The sequence below is a fragment of the Bos indicus x Bos taurus genome, chromosome 18 (genome assembly GCF_003369695.1).
Source record: "Bos indicus x Bos taurus breed Angus x Brahman F1 hybrid chromosome 18, Bos_hybrid_MaternalHap_v2.0, whole genome shotgun sequence".
Lineage (NCBI taxonomy): Eukaryota > Metazoa > Chordata > Mammalia > Artiodactyla > Bovidae > Bos > Bos indicus x Bos taurus.
The window spans coordinates 19168903-19184245 of record NC_040093.1 but is presented as its reverse complement, the minus strand read 5'-3'; the positions used below and the strand labels follow the sequence as shown (position 1 = coordinate 19184245).

The 15343-nt window shown below is 47.6% G+C and overlaps 1 protein-coding gene across 2 annotated transcripts; it reads right to left on the bottom strand.

The window, feature by feature from the left end:
- Positions 1 to 1168: 1168 nt before the first annotated feature.
- Positions 1169 to 15296, bottom strand: THAP8 (THAP domain containing 8). 2 transcript variants are annotated; one of them, XM_027514358.1, is made up of 4 exons: positions 15114 to 15296; positions 3905 to 4097; positions 3441 to 3797; positions 1169 to 1761 (listed from the first exon to the last, which is right to left on the bottom strand). In XM_027514358.1, the coding sequence occupies exons 1-4, from the start codon at positions 15194 to 15196 to the stop codon at positions 1621 to 1623; spliced, it is 774 nt and encodes a 257-aa protein (XP_027370159.1). In that variant the 5' UTR covers positions 15197 to 15296; the 3' UTR covers positions 1169 to 1620. The 2 variants fall into 2 exon arrangements, with proteins under 2 accessions (XP_027370159.1, XP_027370160.1); XM_027514359.1 differs by having other exon boundaries at positions 15128 to 15236.
- Between the last annotated feature and the right edge of the window lie 47 nt (positions 15297 to 15343).

The window sequence follows — 15343 nt, the reverse complement described above, 5'->3', positions numbered from 1 at the left end:
CTCCACGTTCGCCCTAGACAAGTGATGTCTCAGAGGGATGGTTTTGTAGAGATTCCTGGTCATTGTCATGGTAATTGTCGCAGAGTGCTCGCACAGCACTTTCCAGGCCAAGAGAAGTTAAGCCACTTGCCCAAGGGTATAGAGCAAGTAGGTAAAATGGAGCTAAGACTTGAATCCAAGTAGCTCGGCTTAATCACCATGCTACCTGACTTTGGCAGTGTAGGACACACATCTGCCAATAGACCCCTCCCCAGAAAGGCCTCCAGGAGCCAGCCAAGGATGGCTCCATCACAGTGGCTTGGCTGTTTCACACCTGACTATGGCCTGCCGTGTCCACTCCGATCTGAACAGAACTGGTTGACTTTGCCTTCCACCCCTCATCCTTCTAATGGGCCGGCCCAGTAGCTCCATTCAAGGTATTCCCAAGGTATTTCATCCCTCACCCTCATCCCAGGCCCTGACCCTGGTCCATCCTTCATCCTCTCCTACCTGGACTATGGCAGCAGCCCCTTCCCTGTTCTCCCTGCTCCCTCTAACACCCCAATATGCTGCCACAGGGGACCTATTAATGCCTATCACATCAGGACCTTCCTAAAGGCATCTGCTTGCTGCACCTCACCCCAGATAAAAGCCAATGTCTCAACCATAGCCCACAAGTCCCATCATCTTGCCAATCTCGCCTCCTCTCACCGTCCCCGTCACTCACTCCACTCTAACCACACTGGCCTCCTTGTCCCTCCTCACCCCTGGACCTTCGCACTAGCTGTTTCTTCTGCCTGGAGTGCTCCTCCCCCAATACCTGATCTCTTTTCTCCTCTCCTTTAGGCTTTCACTTATTGGTTCCTTTTCAGTGAGACCTTTTCGGCTGTATCTAACGTTGCCTCCCAACCCCGCCCTCCTTACAAACTCACTCCCTTCCCTGATTCACCATAGCAACACTGCCCTCCTCCAGCTCACACCTCAGATGCTGCTGTTAGAACAGGGGCTGTTCTCCCTGAAACATCCAATCTGCATGCCTTCCAGGCCAGCTCCTTTTCATCATCCAGGTCTCTGCTTAAACACTGTCTCCTTAGAGAATCTTCCCTCCCTCCCTCTGCCCACACCACCACCCCCCAAACCCCGTCTCGCTGCAGCCCATTATATTTTCATTCAGTCTTTATAGCACTTATCACAGTCTGAAATTATATTGTTTATTAGTTCACTATTTCATCTTCTACTCAAGCAGAATTGGAGCACCATGAGGACAGGACTTTTGTCAGCTGTGTTCACTGTTGTATCCCCAGCTTGGCGCCAGGCTTGGGAAAGGGTATGAGGGGCTCTTCAGCACCAGTTACAACTCTCCCCAAGCAAACAATGCTTGTCCTGCTCTGAGAATATTTTACTGACCACAAAGATTGAAAGTGGGTTTGGGACCTGATACCCAGGGTCATCACTACTGACAGAGGTCTTGGGCCCAGGTCGGCCCTAAAGTTCACAGGGTTCCTAGGAGGAGGTGGTGGGAGCCAGGCCTTTGAGGGAGGCAGTGCTATGCCCCAGGCATGCGGGCCAGGCCTATGTGTGATGTGTCTCTCTTCCTCTTGTCTTCTGTCATCCTTCCCACGACATTATCTGTCCTGGTCCTTATGCACCGGGAGTCTGAGTGTCCAGGAGCTCAGGCTTGGCATCCAGCGTGGGAGATGCAGGACCATGGGCAAGGACCACAGCAATGTCAGGCCCTCCACAGATGATGGTGAAGGCTTGGGATTCCTCAGGTCGAGGGAGCTGGGCCATCCCAGGGAAAGTAGTAGTAGAGATGGAGGACACAGGGAAGTAAGAGGAGGGGAGGAGGGAAGGAAGAAGTGGGGGCAGGGGGAGAAACCATGAGGAACAGGGAGGTTGAGAGGGGAAGTGGTATCAGGAGACAGACAGAGACATGGGCAGAGAGAGAGGTGAGAACAAGAGAGACATTCAGGAGGGAAGAGGTGGTATGGGAAAACAAGGACAGAGATGAGGGAGGACAGAGACATGGAGAGACAGATATCGGGGGGTGGGAGAAATGCAGGGACAGAGAGACAGGGACATGGGTATGGGGGATAGACAAAGAGGCAGATGAAGAGACACGGGGAAATGGGGAGATAAATGGGATGACAGAGAGATTGGGGGCGGAGGGCAGAAAGACAAAGATAAATGTGGGAGAGAGAAGAAGAGATTGAGAAACAGGGATGGAAGAGGGGCAGGGGAGGCAGAGAGAGACACACCGTCAGCCCAGGGGCCCTGGCAGGCTCCATGAAGAGCCTCAGGCCTGAGTCTGAGTTCTGTGCTTGTCCCTCTCCCCTCCCCAACCAGCATGTCCATCTGGTGCATGGCTGGTTCAGGCCAGTCTCAAACAGAGCCTCCAGGGACGGCCACTGCAGCTCCAGCTGACTGCTACCATCTGGGGATATGAACCCAGTCCTGCTAGATCTGCTGAGCCTTTGGGAAAGGCCAGAAAATATGTTAAAGCATTACTGAGGCCAAATGAATGGTATCTGTGGGCCAGGTCCACCCCACTGGCTGTCAGGTGAGGACACCTCAGCTACAGAGGCACCTCAGGGGCTTTCAGAAACTCCTCCCCACCTCCCTTTTCCAAGCAGGAACAAGAGCCCCGGGACCTCAAGTGTGCCCCTGGGGTTTTAAGCAGGAAAAAGTCCTGGCCAATTTTTAATTTTTAAAAACATGATCCTTTCCACTTCCCACCCCAGAAAATTCCCAGCAGTAAAATACAGGGGCAAAGGGCCTTAGATAGGGTCTGGGAAACTCTAGTATAGAGCTGCAAACCAAGCTCTATAGGGGCCATGCCCAGAGGTCTCCAACAGAAGTGCACAGGCCTCCTCTGGGGCAGGACAGCTGAGTTTGGATCCTGACTCTGCAACTCACTGGCTGCCTGGCTTTGGGCAAGTTACACTGTACTTCAGTCTTTCATATGGGAAATAGGGACTGTCAAGATCAAGGTCAAGCGAGTTTTCATTAAGTTATTAACTGTGTCTAAAAGAGAGTATGTGTGTATGCTAAGTTGCTTCAGTCCTGTCCAACTCTGTGCAACCCCATGGACTGCAGCCTGCCAGGCTGCGTTGGCCATGGGATTCTCCAGGCAAGAATAATGAAATGTGTTGCTGTCCCCTCCTCCAGGGGATCTTCCTGACCCAGGGATCCAACCCACATCTCTTACTTCTCCTGCATTGGCAGGCAGGTTCTTTACCTCTAGTGCCACTTGGGAAACCCCGTAGAAGAGAATAGGGGTGCTTAAGTATTATTAATAAAGGGAGAAGCCACTACTCAGCTCCCGCCCATAGTTGCTTAGCATTGCCAGATTGATTTTTTTCACGGCAGCAATTTGGAAACCTGGGTGAAATGTTGTGACTTTTCAACTCTGGACTCTAGACGGAAACACTGGGGCTGTGTGAGCCAGGCGGGGCACTCACCGCACACAGCCGGCCCCAGTGCGCCCGCGCCTGCAGCTGCCGCGCCAGCTGTTCCAGGGCCCGCAGCCGCGCCTGGTGCCGCTCGTGGCGCCGCTGGAGCCTCCGCACCCGCCGCTGCAGCGCGCCCAGCGCCGCGCCCAGCCCGGCCCTGGGGTGCTGGGCCGATGCTCCAGGGCGCGGCCCCGCGGGCGCCGGCTGAAGCGACAGGGGCGTCAGGAACACGGTGGCTGGAGCCTCGGGGGCCCCGGAGGCTGGCCCCAGCACCAAGAGCTGTACAGGCCCAGAGGCCAAGGATGGGGTCGCCTGCAGAGGTGGAGGCACGACGGGTTTCTCCGTGCTTCGGGAACTCTGCTGCCTCTGGAAGACAAGGCGCGGGGGGACATCAGTGCCAGACTGCAAGGGAAAATTCCTCAGGCGGGGAGGGCTGGGGATCCGATTCCAGCTACAGGGCTTCCCCAGCTCACCTGGGCGGGCGGCACTCGGGAGAAGATGGAGGGCACGGCGTCGGGTCGCAGGTAGCGCACGCCCCAGCGCCACTGGAAGCAAGAGGGGGCGAAGTGCTCGCTGCACAAGTGCTGGTGGCAGCTGGGCACCCAGTGCTCACGGCCCATGTGCCTCAGCCAGGCCTGCAGCCGGGGGCCATCCTTCAGCGGGAACCTGCCAGGGGAGCGAGGTCAGCCATGTCAGGGGTCCAACCCCCGCCCCACGGCAACCGCCAGCACACGCACACCCAGAGAGCCTTGAGTGCCAAACCTCTGCCTCCCCTGGGCCAGAGTCTGGCCATGCCTCCCAACCAGGGTGTGTGTGTGTGTTAGTCGCAGGTGGTGTGTGTGTGTGTGTTAGTCATAGGTGGTGTGTGTGTGTGTTAGTCACAGGTGGTGTGTGTGTGTGTGTGTGTTAGTCGCAGGTGGTGTGTGTGTGTGTCTGTGTGTGTGTTAGTCGCTCTGTCCTGTCCGACTCTTTGCTACCCCATGGACCGTAGCCTACCAGGCTCCTCTGTCCATGGGATTCTCCAGGCAAGAATACTGGAGAGGGTAGGCATCTCTGGATCTTCCCCACCCAGAGATGGAACCTGGGTTTCCAGATTCTTTACCATCTGAATCACTAGGGAAGCCCACCTCTGCCTCTACCCATATCTAATTTTTTGGCTCCATCTTGTGGTTCAGCTGGTAAAGAATCCGCCTGCAATGTGGCAGACCTGGGTTCAATCCCTGGGTTGGGAAGATCCCTTGGAAAAGGGAAAGGCTACCCACTGCACTATTCTGGCCTGAAGAATTCCATGGACTATATATAGTTCATGAGGTCACAGAGTCTAAGAGACACAACTAAGTGACTTTCACTTTCATCTTTTAAACACCCAGCATCAGCCCACCTCTCCCACAATCTGTTGTCTATCCCCCAAAGCCTCCAATCTCCCTCCTGGTCTCTCTTCCATGGCCACTATCCCCTCCCCACTCATCTGTTCCTCCACAGGAACCTAAGGGAGCAGTTAATAAAATTGGACAAATCTAGAATGTGGGAGATCCTATATTCATGGGGCTAAGGGTAGGGCTATAGATTAAAGGGGATTTAAGAAACATCAACACAAAGGCAGATCTGGGCTTCCTCTGCAACAACCTTTCTGTAAAAAGACATTTTAATCCAGTTGGGGGAAATTGAACATGAATTGGTTATTAGATAATTGTAAGAAGTTAATTTTGCTAGGTGTGATCATTACACTGATTTAAGCTTCTAAAATAGTCATCTGTTGGAAAAATATTCTGAAATATTTATGAATAAAAGGCTGGAATTTTCTTTAAAATACTACATTAAAGATGTACGTGGGAGGAAAGTAGAAGAAAAAAATTAGTGAAATGTTGACTACTGGTGTAACTGAGTGATAGATACATGAGGATTCATTTAAACAACACTATTTTTTGTGTATGCTTGAAAACATGTCAAAAAGTTTTTAAACAACAACAAAACATTAACTGATTAAAAATGGGCAAAGGGCTTGAATAGACTCTAAACAAGACACAAATGGCAGCAGCATATGAAAAGATGTTCAACATCATTTATCATTAGGAAAATGCCCATCGAAACCACAAGCTATTGCCTCATAACCATTAGAATGACTACTATATTAAAAAAAAAAACAAGTATTTACAAGGATATGCAGAATCTGGAACCCTGTGTGGTGTTGGTGGGAATGTAAAATGGAGAAGCCTCTATGAAAAGTAGTATGGTAGTTCCTCAAAAAACTGAAAACAGTATTACCATATGATCCAAATCCCACTTCTGGATATAGACCCCCCCCCCAAAAAAAAATAAACTTCAAAGCAGGGTCTCAAAGAGATATTTACACACTCAAGTTCATAACAGCATGATTTACAATAGCCAGGAGGTGGAAGAAACCCAAGGGTCCATCAACAAATGAATGTATTAACAAAAGGTGGAATATATATATACACACACACATACGTATACATACATGATATATATATATATATACAATACACACACATACACAATGAAATATTACTCAGCTTTAAGAAAGAAATTCCGGGACTTTCCTGGCAGTCCAGTGGTTAAGACTCTACGCTTCCACTGCACGGGGCATGGGTTTTGTCTCTAGTCAGGGAACTAAGATCCCACATGCTGGGGAGTGCAGCCAATAAAAAAAAAAAGAAAAGAAATTCTGACACATTCTATATAACATGGATGAACCTTGAGTACATTATGGTAAGTGAAATAAATCAGTCACAAAAAAAAAGTCCTAATATTGTATGATTCCATGACACTTTCTAGAACCAACATCAAAAAAGATGTCCTTTTCATCATAGGGGAATGGAATGCAAAAGTAGGAAGTCAAGAGATACCTGGAGTAACAGGCAAGTTTGACTTTGGAGTACAAAATGAAGCAGGGCAAAGGCTAACAGAGTTTTGCCAAGAGAACACACTGGTCATAGCAAACACCCTTTTCTAACAACACAAGAGATGACTCTAGACATGGACATCACCAGATGGTCAATACTGAAATCAGTCTGATTATATTCTTTGCAGCTGAAGATGGAAAAGCTCTATACAGTCAGCAAAAACAAGACCGGGAGCTGACTGTGGCTCAGATCATGAGCCCCTGATTGCAAAATTAAGATTTAAATGAAGAAAGAAGGGAGAACCACTAGGCCATTCCAGTATGACCTAAATCAAATCCCTAATGATTATTTGGGCTTCTCTGATAGCTCAGTTGGTAAAGAATCCACCTTCAATGCATGAGACCCCAGTTGGATTCCTAGGTTGGGAAGATCTGCTGGAGAAGGGATAGGCTACCCACTCCAATATTGCCCATTGAGTCGGTGATGCCATCCAACCATTTCATCCTCTGTCATCCCCTTCTCTTCCTGCCCTCAATCCCAGCATCAGGGTCTTTTCAAATGAGTCAGCTCTTCGCATCAGGTGGCCAACATATTGGAGTTTCAGCTTCAGCATCAGTCCTTCCAATGAACACCCGGGACTGATCTCCTTCAGAACGGACTGGTTGGATCTCCTTGTAGTCCAAGGGACTCTCAAGAGTCTTCTCCAACACCACAGTTCAAAAGCATCAATTCTTCGGCACTCAGCTTTCTTTATAGTCCAACTCTTACATCCATACATGACCGCTGGAAAAACCATAGCCTTGACTAAACAGACCTTTGTTGGCATCATTAAGCTCTGGCCAGCTGATCCTGTGGCAGCTGCCAGAAATTGTGAGGTTTAAAATAAAAGGTTTATTTTAAGCTGCTAAATGTTATGAAGCATTAGATAACTAATAGTTATCCACATCCCCCCTTCACAAAGTCTTCCACCAGGTGACATTATTTACTTAATATTTTTCTTAAAACTGAGAAATTTTATAAGTTAGAGGAGAAATATCACATGACATCCCTTATATGTGGAATCTAAAAAGAAATGATACAAAATGAACTTACTCACAAAACAGAAAGAGAATGAACTTATGGTTGCCTGTACACACTGCTATATTTAAAATGGATAACCAACAAGAATCTACTGCATAGCACAGGGAACTCTGCTCAATGTTATGTGGCAGCCTGAATGGGAGGGGAGTTTGGGGGAGGATGGATACATGGATAGGTATGGCTGAGTCCCTTAGCTGTTCACCTGAGACAATCAAAACATTGTTAATTGGTGACACCCCAATACAAAATAACAAGTTTTTTAAAAATTGACCAACGTTAAGTATTAAACAAAGATACCTAAAAGAGAAGCTTTTAGGTATCCTAAAATCACAATTGAAAATGGCAAATCAGTCTCAATTCCATAAATAGGAGTTAACCGTAAAAACACCTGGATATCTTAACAGACTGAGGGCTATAAGGTCTGTACCCTCTTTGTTAAAAAGGAAGAGCAAGGAGTGTTAGAAATTAGATAAATAAACTAGGAGACAAGATAAATAAACTCAAACACGTGCACACAAAAGAACACTATGAGCTCTAAAATAAGTTTGAGGCACTGTATGAACTGACATGCTATTTTTAGGCATATATTATGTGAAAAAAATGTTTCAAATGGAGTACACCAGCTTTCATAATTGTGGTAGGCTAATAATAGTCCCACAAAAGACATCCCTGTCCCAATCCTGGACGCTGTGAATACTGCATTTCATGACAAAAGATGTGATTAAGGATCCTGAGATGGGGAAATTATCGGAGATCATCCGGGTTGGTCCTCCATGCAATCAAAAGTTTGTTTTTTGTTTTTAATTTTTTGGCATACCACATGGCATGTAGGATCTTAGTTCCCTGACCAGGGATTGAACCCTTGTCCCCTGTAGTGGAAGCACAGAGTCTTAACCACTGGACTGCCAGGGAAGTCCTGCAAGTATTCTTCTAAGAGGGAAGTGAAAGAATATATTATTACCACAGACAAAAGAGGAGAAGGCAATGTCACCACAGAGGCAGAGACTGGGGTGATGTGGCCACAAGCCAAGAAATGCCTGCAGATACCAGAAACTGGAAGACTGAGAAACAGATTTTTTCCTAGAGCCTCCTGGGGAATGCAACCCTGCTGACACCTTGATATTGGCCCGGTAAAACCAACCTGGATTGTGAGAGCATAATTCCTATTGTTTTTAGCCACCAGCAGTTTGAAACAGCAGCCACAGGAAACTAACCAACATATACTGTATTTGTATAAAGAAACACTGGGAAAGCCACATAAGAAGTTAAAGAGGCCACCTGTGGGGAGGAGGTGGATGGGATGGACAGAGGTTGGTGGTGGGATGCAGAGCAAGACTCCTTGGGCAAAAGGCAGACAGTGGTGGGTAGCTGGTCAACGAGGACTGAGGGCTGACTCAGAGAGGAGTGATGGCAGCCAAAGAGAAGAACCCCAGGGCACAGAGCCAAGAACTCCGGCTGCTGCACTTCCCTCAGCCTCTATCTGAGATCCAGCTGCTCTCACCAGCCTCATTCTGCCTGGACATGAAATAACCCTGTAATAGCACAACCCACCTGCTCCTGGGCAGAGACTGCCAAAGGATTATTCCATATCCACTCTCTGCTTCTTCCTTACTAACAAACTCCAACTTTTTTGAGGCATAATGTGCCCTGTTAAATGACGGTTTCCTGGGTTCCTTTGCCATAGTGGGGCCATGCAATTAAGTCCTGACGAATGAATATTTCCATGTTGGGTGAGACATCTGAGATGGTACCTTAAATGTGGAAGCAACCTCAAATGGAATCAGAAGCAGATCAAGGGGCAGAGGAGGAAAGGAATATCATTAAAAAACCCCTTCCTAATTTGGTCTTATTTTTATTCTCTTTTGTTCTCTCTAGATAGCAACATCTAATAGGAAATGTCCCTCTCTAAAAATCTACCTTAAGTGGACAGCCAATCTTTTTTTATATATAGAAATATTTTAGTCTTGTTAGCCATTCTATCTAGAGCACTGCTAGTTCTTTTTTACCTTACTAACATAATTTAAAATGTCATCAGGGTGGTTAAAGGTCTATCAAAAAAGACTACATTTCCCAGCATCCTTTGCAGTTGTAATGCCCAATGATGAAGAATCATTGGGTGGGATTTCTGGGAAGGCTTTGTGAAGTGGACCAGCTTGGTTTAGAGTTGAGTCCCTTTTACTCTTCCTCCTTTCCCTTTTCTCCCTACCAGAAATGGTAGGGCATGATGGCTGGGCACGTGGCAGCTGGAGGATGGATATGAAAGACAGGACCTTCATCCCTGATGACTATGGAGCTGCCACATCAGTGCTGGTTTGCAAACCTACGTACTTGCTTTGTATGAGAGAAGAACAAACCTTGCGTAGACTGAATTACTGTTCAAACCATTTGCTACCATTCCCCACACAGAGACACATTTCCACTCCACTGACCTGACGCTTGCTATAGACTTGTGAAAGCAGTTAAAGTGACATGGGCCACTTCAAAGTACACAAGTTACCAGGAGCCACTGGGTGACTTCTCCCCACTTTCTCTTTTTTCCCCTCCCACAAGATCAGCAACATTCCACCTAGGGGCAGCTCCTCCAGCCTGAGTCCCTAATTAAGATACAGTAGAGAAATGCCATCAATGGCCTGCCAAGGACATTAGTCTGAGTGAGAAATAAACCTTTGTTGCCGTAAGCTATTGAGTTTCGGTGAGTTTGTTACTGTAGCATAACTTGGCCAGATTGATTCCTACAGACCCCATAATTTGGTTAAGCCACTACTATTTCAGGACTTTGTTAACTGCCAGACAGCTGCAATTCATACCTGATAGACACCCCATGAGATGACTGTCATTTGCTCCTGTGTGCTGAAAGGGTCTAAAACACAATTAATGAAATGTTTCCTTTGGCACCCTGGCAGGAATTTCAAGTTATTTCCCAGTACTTTGTTCATTATTTCACCTTGTTCCTTCTAGCATCCATGCCCTCTGGAATCTACTTTGGAGCCTATTTCTCATCAAACTCTTAGCTAAATGGCTTCTGCAACAGTGATTCAGGGTTGGGCCTTGAGGTGGGAATGGGTCAGCCTGTGTGAGGAACAGCTTGGCAGCCATTGGTGGAGATTTCAACACAGATGTGAACTGATTTTTTTTTCCCCCCACACCAAGTGGCTTGTGGGATCTTAATTCCCCAAGCAGGGGTTGAACCCAGGCCCTTGGCAGTGAAAGCATGGAGTCCTAACCAGTGGACCACCAGGGAATTCCCTGGAGTGATTTTTACACGGTCATCTGGCTGCTGTGTACAGTCATTATTGTTCTCATTATTATGTGTGAAGAGCTTGGAACAGTACCTGGCCTGCAGTAAGTGCTCTCTAAATAAGTTATTACTGTTGTTGCTGTAAGGGAAGCAAGAGTGGAAGCAGGGAGACCAGCAAGCAACTATAACAGCATCTCATTAAGAGACAATGACAGGGACTTCCCTGGTGGTCCAATGGTTGAGACTTCGCCTTCTAATCCAAGGGGCTTGGGTGTGATCCCTGGTCAGGGAGCTGAGCTAAGATCCCACATGCCTGTGGTCAAAAAACAAAACAGAAACAGTATTGTAATGAATTCAATAAAGACTTTACAATGGTCCACATTAAAAAAAAAATCTTAAAAGAGAATGACAGCTTGGACTGCACTGTGATAGCAGAGGTGATAAGAAGTAGTCAGACTGGGAACGTGGTGGGTTTTTTCCTTTCTTTATTTCCTAATAGTTTAGTGAGGATTCTATCATCAGCATTTGTAACTGTATTTCCAAAGAGTTAGGGGTTTTGTTGTTATTGTTGCAGGATGGGGAGTGTCAGAGGGTAGAGTTAAAGCATGGATTAGTTGTATAGACTGCGGGCTGGAAGAAGCACAAGCTGGAATCAAGATTGCCGGGAGAAACATCAATAACCTGAGATATGTAGATGACACCACCCTTATGGCAGAAAGTGAAGAACTAAAGAGCCTCTTGATGAAAGTGAAAGAGGAGAGTAAAAAGAGTTGGCTTAAAGCTCAACATTCAGAAAACGAAGATCATGGCATCTGGTCCCATCACTTCATGGGAAATAGATGGGGAAACAGTGGAAACAGTGTCAGACTTTATTTTGGGGGGGCTCCAAAATCACTGCAGATGGTGACTGCAGCCACAAAATTAAAAGATGCTTACTCCTTGGAAGGACCAACCTAGGTAGCATATTCAAAAGCAGAGACATTACTTTGCCAACAAAGGTCCGTCTAGTCAAGGCTATGGTTTTTCCTGTGGTCATGTATGGATGTGAGAGTTGGACTGTGAAGAAAGCTTAGCACCGAAGAATTGATGCTTCTGAACTGTGGTGTTGAAGAAGACTCTTGAGAGTCCCTTAGACTGCAAGGAGATCCCACCAGTCCATCCTAAAGGAGATCAGTCCTGGGTGTTCATTGGAAGGGCTGATGTTGAAGCTGAAACTCCAATACTTTGGCCACCTGATGCGAAGAGCCGACTCATTTGAAAACCCCCTGATGCTGGGAAAGATTGAGGGCAGGAGGAGAAGGGGATGACAGAGGATGAGATAGTTGGATGGCATCACCGACTCGATGGACATGAGTTTGGGTAAACTTCGGGAGTTGGTGATGGGCAGGGGGGCCTGGCGTGCTGCAATTCATGGGGTCGCAAAGAGTTGGACACGACTGAGCGACTGAACTGAACTGAACTGGGGGCAGTAGTGCTGAAGAAAAGAGGATCAATTTGTGTCCTCAGTTCGTCAATGACTGACCCTGCACCTTTCCATGAGCTCTGTCAGGGCAGGAACAAGATGTGTCAGTGTCTCTCAGCAGGGGCTCGCTTACTACAGGAGACACTCAAAGTTGCTGAATTAACAAATGGTGGCAAGTGGCCCCAGTGGTAAAGAGCCCACCTGCCAATGCAGGAGACACAAGAGATGTGGATTGGGCCCTGGGTCAGGAAGATCCTCTGAAGGAGGGCACACAACCCACTCCAGTATTCTTGCCTGGAGAATCCCATGGACAGAGGAGCCTGGCAGGCTACAGTCCATAAGGTCACAAGAGTCTGACACAACTGAAGCAACTTAGCACGCATATGCACGTCAGAGTGATACATTTTAAAAAGCAAGTCTGGACATATTGATTCAGTTCCAAAGACCACTCTATTCTCCTCCTACCCTGAAACAGGGTCCCTCAAAGGATAGCTGGGATGTGGAGTTCTGGGTTTCCTGGGAAGCTCATATGAGACACATTCACCTAATTAACCCAACAAATATTTACTGAGCACCCACTATGTGCTAGGCACTGTTTGAGGTGATAGACAGCAGGGAATAAGACAGACAAAAATCCCTGCCTTCAAGAAGCTGACATTTTAATGGAGGAGACAATAAACGGATATATTTGGTTGCCCAAAAAGTTTGTTGGGCTTTTTCTATATAATCTTGTGGAAAAACCCAAATGAACTTTTTGGCCAACCCAATATTAAACATGTGGTATGCCAGATAGTGTTAAGGTTAAAGGGAAAAATAAAGCAGGAAGTGAGTAAAGAAAATATGTACGTACTGGGAGAGGGTTATCACTTTACAGAGTAGCGGTCATAAAGGGAAGAACTTTCTGTGCAAAGGCCCTGGGGCAACAAAGTGCCTGGCATGCTGGAGGAACATCAAACGGACAGTGACACTGGCATGGAGTGAGTAAGGGGAAGGAGAGAGGAGATAAGGCCAGGCAGTGGGGATCCAGGGCCTGTAGGGCTTCGTAGGCCTGCCTTCTGCCTGCTCCAGCCTCACCTTCTTGTCTTTTATACAGTCAGGTGGGAGCCAGGGGAGGCATCTAAGCCCTGATCTGACTCAGGGGGTTACCAGTCCCCTGTGACTGCACGTGGAAGACTGTGGGAGCAGCTTGTCCAATGGAGAGCCTACTAAAATAGTGCAGTCAGGAGGTGGCCGATGCCAGGGTGGGGGAAAAGATGGGGGACAGAAGTGGTCAATTCTGGATAGACTTTAAAGGAAGAGCCTGGACTTCCCTGGTGGTCCAGTGGTTAAGAATCTACTTGCCAATGCAGAGGACATGGGTTCAACACCTGGTCCAGGAAGATTCCACATGCTTCAGAGCAACTAAGCCTGTGGACCACAATTACTGAGCCCACTCATGCAACTACTAAAGCCCCCTGGCGCCCGTGCTCTGCAACAAAAGAAGCCACCACAATGAGAAGCCTGGGTACCACAACTAGAGTAGCCGCCACTCACCTCAAGTAGAGAAAGCCTGTGTGCAGCAATGAAAGCCCAGTGCAGCCAAAAATAAATTTTTTTTTTTTAAAAAAAGGGAATGCCAACAGGATTTGCTGATGGACCAGATGAGGAATGTGTCCTGGCCCATTTAGACGAAGGCCACCAGGTACAAACCTAGAGTCTACTAAAGTCAGGTTTATTTACCGTGGCAATAAGTGAACTGCCACCAGAGGTACTGTGGGGAATTTCATCAAACAGAGGAAAATAATTATTATCGGGGTTTGCATGCTAAGTCGCTTCAGTCATGTCCAACTCTGTGACGCTATGGACAGTAGCCTGCCAGCCTCCTCTGTCCATGGGATTCTCCAGGCAAGAATACGGAAGTGGACTGCTGTGCCCTCCTCCAGGGGATCTTCCTGACCCAGGTCTCTTACATATCCTGCATCGACAGTTGGGTTCTTTACCACTAGCGCCACCTGGGAAGCATCATTATTGGAGTTTGGGGGATGGGTAAAGTTTAGATGAAATGTAAGTGAAACAGTGTTTGGATAATATCAAAGCAGAGCAGAACTGTGAGTAAATGGATCAGTATCAGACCTGGATTGCAAAGTGGGCCCAGGGTCTGTCTCCTTGGAAGCAATTAAGTGTGGATAGATGTGAACTACTGTGTCCAGAAACCCCTTACCTGAAGCTCTGAACCTGGGCTGTAAATCAAGGCTGCTTCTCTGTGTCACAGCGACCTAACTTCTCCAGGCCTTAAGTAAGATGTTTCATTCCTACTGATGTAATTTCAAACAGCAAAGTTTGTGATAGCCTATGATTTTAGAGAACAAAGCTTCCTAGTAAAAAAGCAGTAGTCTCTTAAAGAAGGGAAGTTTTGCTACTTCACATCTGCAGCACATCCCTGAGAAAAATTTTTTTCCTATTAACTCTTCAGCCAGCTTTTCCCATCTCTGTTATCCCACCTAAACAAACTAGAAGGCAGGTTTTTGGGGGTTTGTTTTGTTTCAAAAATTCAAGCTAAGTTTTACTTTCTCAGGTGTGAGAAAAAAGTAAAGTTGGTTCTAACATTTCTAGCCTGAAAGACAGTAAAGGATGGAAAGCTATTGGATAAGAAAGCTTATGGGAAGTTCTGGGAGAGTCAGGAGGTCGGTTTCGTATGTTTTGAGTTTGAGATGCCTCAAGTTCGTGGGGATGGCGAGTGGGCAACTGTAAGCTCTTTCTGAGCCTGGACCAACCTCACTCCTCTACACAGCCCTCCCTTTCCTCCGTTCGCCCCGTTCACTACCTGCAGTTAATCGTCTATCCCTGCTGTTATCATACTTTTGCACGTTTACATATATCGTGTTTACTGCAAGTGAAACGCGGGGAACATGGTCCCTTCATCCAGCTAACCATGCTTCCAAATACCTGCAACCTGGACCAGAAGCCCCACGTCGCTGCATTTATCCTCGGGCCCCGCCCCACATTGCTGCGCCCGTGGTCCCGCCTCCCTCTAAGCCCCGCCCCTCGCTTGCGCTCACTTGTAGAAGCTCACCGGGCGATTGTCCGCGCCCAGCTGGCCCGCAGTGTTGGAGCAGTTCGGAGCCAGGCAGTACTTGGGCATGGCTGTCCAGCCCAGCTGGGTTTTGCCCGGTCTGCAGCCGCACTTTGATCCTCACCAGGCGCCGCCGAACCCCGCCCCACCCGCGCGCTTGCCGCCTGCCTCACGTGACGGCCCTTGGGGCCTTGTCACATGCGGAGGGAAGGAAAG